This window comes from Gavia stellata, chromosome 29, assembly GCF_030936135.1.
Source record: "Gavia stellata isolate bGavSte3 chromosome 29, bGavSte3.hap2, whole genome shotgun sequence".
NCBI lineage: Eukaryota > Metazoa > Chordata > Aves > Gaviiformes > Gaviidae > Gavia > Gavia stellata.
The window spans coordinates 4037407-4045203 of record NC_082622.1 but is presented as its reverse complement, the minus strand read 5'-3'; the positions used below and the strand labels follow the sequence as shown (position 1 = coordinate 4045203).

Here is a 7797-nt window from a genome sequence, read left to right as displayed (position 1 = left end):
AAGAGGTTACAAAAAATACAGAGTCTGCCTAAAAAGATCATCAAGAGAGCAAATTGTTTAGTCAAGGTTAATGGAAGTTAGGATATAGTGGCAAACGCACGAGGAAACAGAGCAGATTAAGTGAGCAATTATGGAGATAAAGATTGTAAAATGCTGGTTGTTTCAATCTCGTAAGAATCCCTCGGTTTTAGCACCGTCTTAAATTGTCTTTAAAATGCTTGTCATGCATTTTGCATAAGGCATGTTTCAATCAGACTTTGAATGGAATGGCTTGAAAGCAAAGGATAAGAAAATTCACCTGAAGCTGACATGGGGTTTATGATCCGGGTACTGCATTACAGCTGTGTTTGTTAGGAAAAGGAAATTGTTAAGCTAATGCTTGGGGGTAGAGCAAGAAAAAGCTGCATTTCCCCACAAAAAAAGGTACTACTCCTGGAGCATTTCCAGAAACGTAAAGAGAGCAGGCTACACTTTCACTAACTGCCGCTACTATTTTATTATAATCAAACCATTTTTGTTCATATCAGCTAAATTTTGATGGGAAATAATTTCTTGTTAATTATGTAAGACATATAGTTTAAAGAATTTCATTGTAAGCAGTAAAACCCAGTATTTTCTGAACCTGACAACATGCTCTAGAACAGCATAATTGCCACTCATAGAGATTATAGGTAAATGAGCCACTTACGTACATTTGAACTTGACTGAAATGGATTCTTGCCCTTTTTCCTGCCCATTCTCCTTTATTAGAAATGCTTTAGTCAAACAGTTGTGTATTATTTTAGTGCATCATAGAAGCTGATTTAATTAAGATACTGTGGCATCTCAGATTTCATTTTTATAATCTATTATGTATTAACTTGCTGAAGGTCCATTTCTGACCTTGACTTCCAAATTGCAATACAGGAAAAGGAAGTGTCCAGTAGTAAAGAAACACATCCCCCACTGCACACCAACTCCTCCGTGAGTATTTAATAACCATTGAGCTTACAACTAAAACTTTTAAGCTTAAAAACAACCAAACAAAACCCAAAAAACCCACAGCAACTTACTGCTGCAGATGATCAAGCTGCGGCACTACAGTGGTGCTCAGTGCCAGTAGTACACAAACCTGTTTGGACGAGGTCAAATGCAGACTTTGGGTTAGGCTCTCTTTCCGCTCTCAGATCCTAATCTTGGGAACAGTCTTACTCTCAATAGCAGGCACTATTGGTAAAGGAAAAGGGTTAAACCTTTTAATAGAGCGTTTTCTGTCTTATGCTATTGGAAGGAGTCTGATTTTTATTTTGAAGTGGGGAAAAAAAAAAAAACAAACAAAACCTTATCTGTTGCATACAAATGTCATCAACAACTATTCGGAGCAGACAGCTCCTGGACACAACAATGGCAGGATCAGGAAATGCCGAAAGGCAAGATTCTTTTGGTCTAAGAAACTGTCTTTGAGCCAGTTACTCTAGTTTGCAGTTCCAGTGTGATTAAGGCAATGCTGGGGTAAGCAAACAACTTCTAAATCTGATTTAACAATTAAGACAGACAAGGGAAAAAACAAACCACAGGTTTGTTCTGCTTAAGCACTTCAGAGGAAATAGCTACTTTAGAGTAGATGGAAGTTCACCTGCTTTCCTGCACTGAAGTTGGTATCTCCAGCTTCATTTCCAGCTGGCCAAAGAGGACATTTCAGTCAAAGCAGCGATTTTTTACTTTCTGGAAGTTACTTGATGAAGCAAGACTGAGTTTAATACACGCATTCAAGCCCTCCCTTCCCCATCACCCCTAAGAAAGGGGTGCTAGTTCATCTTGGCACAGTTATAGAATAGATTCTGTTAATAAAGGAGCTTTTCATTAAATATTAAAAATAAAATTACATACTGCTTTCCGCTCTACTTAAAATTTTAGTGAGGATAAACCCCGAGGTGCTCAAAGCTATTACAGAGAAGTCCTGTCTTTCCATTACCTTTTCTTCCTAGATTTATACTGGCTGGAAGAAGTTCTGGACACTTTAGTTTTCTTTGGCAGATCTCTCTAGAGTATTTGTTCTGCAGTAGTATTTCAAAATTGACTGTAGAAAAAACAAAATATCCTAGGTGACCCTTCTGCAGTCTTACGTTCTTAAATTCCCCATATATTAATCTTGCAAGTACAATTTATGATGAGTCATTAAGATATTTTCCATTTCAGACATTTAAATATTTAAAGACCCAGAAGGTTGGCTGGTATAAGATTTGAGTGCTTAAATTATCCCCTTCCACTGACTTCACTTATCCTGCACAGCACACTGGTGCCTGCAAATACTTTCACCTTTCCTAAAGGAACGTTTCCATTTGAACTGAGGAGGGTACTAGAGAATGCAACTTCTGCTGCACTGCAACGTGATCTGTTAAAATTGCAAACTTCTCTATAATGTATTTTGATTAGGAAATGATCTATGCGTATATGTCAGACTGGTGGTGATTTGAGAAGAAGAAGAAAAGAAAATGAATGTGCCCTCAGGGAACTGGCAGTGCTTGCAGCAGAATCGCAGAATAGTCGAGGCTGGAATTTCTTGGTACCTGAAAAATTTTACCTGGAGGCTTAATGCAGTCAGAGAACACCACCCATGTCAGGACCAGCTACGGCAGTAGCCAAAGCAAAGATGTAAAAGACAGCACATTTACCCTGAATACAACGGCAGGATTCCAAAGAAAAAATTTTACAGCAGCCACAGCTCCTGTTAGGAGCATTAAGTGGATATACTGCAAACCAGGAAGAAGTTGTTCTTTCTTTTTGCCTAGACAAGGACAATGCTTAAGCCTCCAAATCCATCTCGGCTTTGCTTTTGCAGTAAGGAGAATGGCTGGAAAGGCTAACCTTCCAGACATACTTCTGCAATTCTCAAGACATTTCCCTTTTTTTTTTTTTTTTGAGCCCACAGACAGGGTAACCTGCTAAGTTTATACATCGAATACAAAAACCATCTGTTCTTCCTTCTGTTTCACAGAAGTGAAGCTCTGTTGCAAAAGAGAAGACTTACCTGGAATAACAAAGTGCTCTTTAAACAAAATGTATTCTTTATACCAGGCTAAATCAGGTCAGTTAAAAAGGAAAAAAAAAAAAAAATTTGTTTTTATCTGCAAGAAAACGTTTATTCTTTGTAAACCCCACAGAAAAAAAGAATGCAGCCAAGACCAAGTATTGAACGAAAATTGTGCCAAAGTAGGCAGCAAAATGGGGGAACCTCAACACAAAAAGTCAGTGACAATATTTCATGTTTTGCACAAAGATGAAAAACCTATGACATTTCTGAGTAACACTTTTATGGTGACAATTACACAAGATGATTCAAAAATGCAAATGACAGCAACATGCACACCTGGCTAAAGCTAGAAGTTTTATCCCAAAAGAATATCTGTGATTAAAATGATGAAACTTTAATACTTCTATTGACTTGCGTGTCCTACTTCATTTTTTTTTAAGGAGGCATACATGCCAATTAACATGAAACTTTTTTAAAAAAATTCTTTTAAGAACTTTGTTCTTCCAGAGTCCACTGCATGTTTGCGAAATCATAATGTTGGGTTTGTAATTCTGCTAGTTTCCAACACAATTTTGCTTCCCACCCCTCCAATACCCCCCCTTCAAAAAATCTGAAACACTTCAGAAGTTGCCAGTGCAAACACTTTCTATCAATGTATAATATACATTTTTAACTTAAACCTTTGTGCAATTTATGAGTTTCCTTTAAAACTCCTTAAAAATTCCTTGGCACAACAGCTGAAAAATATTCAGCTCCATTTAAATTGTCAAACACAAGGTGATATCAAGTGTAAATCACAGTTGAATAAAATAAAAAAACCCAGAACTGCAGCTTTTATTAGCCAGCTTTACAGTCTCTTGTATACAGTACATTGCACAGTTCCGCCTTCACAATAACGCTTCCTGTATTAATATTGTGCCTTCCACGATGCAGTATAATCAAGGCAAGTTACAGAACACTGCTGAGTTTATATCAAAATAAACAGAAGATGTAACCTTGGTTTATAATGAACATCCAAATTACCATGTACAATTTGCAGTAGACTCTGTAATGAGCTTGATATATAAGCTAGATGACAGTGAAGGGGGAAAAAATAGTTTAAACTATCAAGTTTCCTCTTGAAATGTCTTTTCCCAAGGCACTGTGAACAAGACTGTTAGCAATTCTCAATGACTAAAAACACCAATGGGAATATAAATATTTCACACAACAACCACCGTCACATCATCATCTATTCTCTTATTCTTTCCCTTAAACAACGCCCCTGAAATTTGTTTGGTCCTTTGAGGGGTAATCAAATTATCTTCTGCAACATCACATATTTGTATTTAATACATCTATAAATCAAAGCTTTGTTAGATTATTTAACCCTTTCACTGTAAAAACTAAAAGTTTTTCCTCACTATTTCTGAATGAATCTGCAAATTCAACTTGATTATTAAAAAAAAAAAGAAAGGGTTCAAAATCAAGCAAAGCCCTGTATTTTTCAAGAGGAAACCATGCAAGAGTACATAAAAAGGCAAAATTGGCTACTTGAAAACCAAGAATTGTTTTTAATGCATTGGCCAAGGAAAATAAATTGCAAAGTTCTGTGAGGTTTTCTAAAAATTTACAAGAAAAACTGATGGGCAGTTCTAGTCAATCCAGATGTTCTTTTATCCTTTTTTAAATGACAACAAATACAGTCTCACACAATACAATTTCATCTTGACTGCAAGAGACACTCCTGTGTGATGCCTTCAGCATGACAAAATTACTGGGCAAAAAGAAAATTGGCATTCATTTCTTCAAGGGCTGATAAACAGAGGCATTTGGATCAAGTCCAGAAGGGCTGGTCTCCACAAATTTGGAAGAGTAATGTGGGGAAACAGGACTCAGAGTGCTGGTGGCTGCTGTGTATGTTATGCTGGGCATTACTGCCATAACTTCTGCAATCTTCTGTTTTAGGTCCTTGATTTCCTGATCTTTTTGAATTATTTGCCCTGAAAACAGCAAATAACATCACTTAGAACCAGCAGCATGTTTTCACCCTCCACCAACTGTTCAATGATAAGAGCTGTTGATGCAAAACACCCAGAAGACATTCAGCGCTCTAACATGACATCAATAAAAGCACAACTCACATAATTCGTTGTTTGTGTTGAGGAACTATGTTTAATTACCTTTAGTTACCATGTAACCCAACTAGGCATAGCACTTCGTTAGATTTTGCATTGTTTGGATTCACAGCTGCACCATACCAAAAGATTATTTCTATGGCTCAATGTTTTTCTGCACTCTTTCGTTCATATTTTACAAGCACCTCACAGGGACACAAGTGTTTGCTTATTAAATGTGTTATGTATTTTCAAAACTGTCCCATTCTCACCATTCTTGTAAACCCCCTTTGTGCACACCCACAACATCACTACAGCAATTTAAGAAACTACATAAACACCAATGAAATGAAACAAACAAAAAAATTTTCACTCTAATCAAATTTTCCTGCAACCAAGCAAACTTCTGCAAGGAAATTAAACAGGTGCTAAATCAAAAGGTTATTTAATTTTGCTTCACGGTTTGCACAACTGAAGAAAGGACAGTCTGGGCAGGGTTTTATATTGACTTCATGCTCCCTCTGGTGGCTGCCACACCAGCCCAAGACGGACACCAGTGTCCATGCTTACCTCACCAGCATGGAGTTTAAAACAGGTTGGGTTATTTTTTTTCCCCCCACATTTAGGTTGTATTTACTTCAGGAGTATCAAAATATTATTAGGATTCAAGGACGGGGGCTTAATAGATGGCGACTATTATTTTATCTTCTAGCTCTTTAAAAGAAGTTCTCCAGCTTTAAGGTAATGGTTTATAAAAATGCAGAAAATCATCATAAATTAACTTAAATGCCCATCTTGACTTTTACTGTCTTCAGTTTAATAGCTTGGGGAAATTAGGGCAGCTGATCAGCTGGATTGCTTAGGCTCACATTCACAAAGCTGTAGAAGACAAAAACCCACTGAAAGCTGAAATGCTGCGTGGAGACTGTAGCCCACCCCTAAATAAAAAGGTAGGATATTCTTTCTGTCATATTTTCGCAATTTCAGTCAGTACTATGTGTTGAATTAAACTATCCCACATTACCTTGGGCAATCTCAAGCTGCCGTTTTGCATCTCCTAATGCAGAGAACAGATCCAGCTTGATCCTGGTCTCTGCACTCAGGCTGTTCTCTAAGTGCTGTGTTTTATCCTGCATGGCTGAAAGTGCTGACATTAACACCTCCGTATCCTTCTCATTTTCCTTGTACTTCCGCAGTTCCTGTAGGAGTGATTAGGACAAATGTTATTCTCATCGACTTTACACATGAGATACACTGAGAAGTCTTTCTCTTCCCCACAGCACACCACTGGGCCTGCTATTAATACTGTAAAATTAAAATGATGGTTAATTAAGGACACTGTAATATTACCTCCAGTAATTATACACAGCCATCATACAAGTGATTAAAGCCATATTGTACAATGCATAATTACAGTGAGGTGAGCAAGTACCATTTACTCTGCTTCTCAGCCCTTTATCATCCGTACCGAGACCCTCCACCCAGAAATCCTCCTCAGCACTTCCAAGTGCCAGCTAAGCAGCCACACAGTGCTCTTAGCCAAGCTGCGGCACACGAAAACACTTCCCACAAGCAAAATGGCTAGAATGGGAACTGACCTCTTGCTAGACAGTTTAAAGTGATACTAAATAAGCATTTTAAAATATTTCAGTCGGCTGAAGAGAGAGATTTATTTGCCTCAGAATACTTCCCACATTGAACCTAACTGTGCTGCAAACCCAGAAATTTAGAAAAGAGAGAAGGAGGGAGCAAGTATTCTGCACATGAGAGACAAGCACCTTATGGCTGGGAAGCATGCATTAACGTTTTGACTAAGAAAAAATGAAATACTGTACATAAAAATAGTTCAGTCCTTTTAAATGAAGAAACAATACTACAACGGGGGAAATAGTAATGCCTATAACAAAAAGCTTCTCTAACAGTTTGAAGATGGTAATAAAATTAAAAAGCTTGATTACAGCTAATTTTAATTATTTGAAAGCCATGCTCATATTCTCCATGGTTAAACCACACTTGTTTTCAAGGGTTTGGTAAAACCACAAACAACAAGGCTGCATATGTTATTTGGAAACAACTTCACAATAACACCAGGTGGATTTTGAAGAGTGTCTAAAAAACTACAAGACATTAAAAATACATATTCATGCAAATTGTCAGTTGACAGTCCGTGTACATCTTTAGGAACAGACATTTTAAAGGAGTAAGGTCAACTTCAACTCACACATTTGAGCTCTTAAACTCTAACATGCCAGACAATGTGTCTGCTGCAAGTCTACCACAATGTACTTTCAATATTCAAGCGCTTTCACAAAAAAAAATATGTCTGGCCAGTGATAAAGACTGCATTGAGTAAGCAATCTTATTTGCTAGCAGTGAAATCAATAATGACACAGACTGGCAACAAGCTCCTCACACAGACAAAAACTGTTGTTGAGGGGATTATATTCTCAGCCTACCCAGACCGTTGGTTCGGGGGGGAAAAAAAAAAATCTAATAATTTAAACGATTGAGTGGTGTGGAGCTGAGACTATTAACCTTTCTCATACCCATGTTCTTACAAAGCCTGATGCAGGACATGCAAGACAGACATCTGAAAAGCATAATTCTTGAAGGTGTTGATTGCCTGTTATGAAGATCCACCAATTTCAGAGGGCTGAAAGCACTCATTGTGATGCTGATCTAAGCCCC

General features: G+C 37.6%; 1 protein-coding gene across 2 annotated transcripts in view; it reads right to left on the bottom strand.

Moving 5' to 3' along the window:
• Positions 1–3212: 3212 nt before the first annotated feature.
• MACO1 (macoilin 1) overlaps positions 3213–7797 on the bottom strand; it is a 30149-nt gene continuing 25564 nt past the window's right edge. For both annotated transcript variants that reach the window (XM_059830729.1, XM_059830730.1), the window contains 2 exons: positions 6134–6308; positions 3213–4995 (listed from right to left, as the gene is read on the bottom strand). In XM_059830729.1, coding sequence (XP_059686712.1) covers positions 4793–4995; positions 6134–6308 — 378 coding nt within the window. In that variant the 3' untranslated portion in view covers positions 3213–4792. The remainder of the gene's footprint in view (positions 4996–6133; positions 6309–7797) is intronic.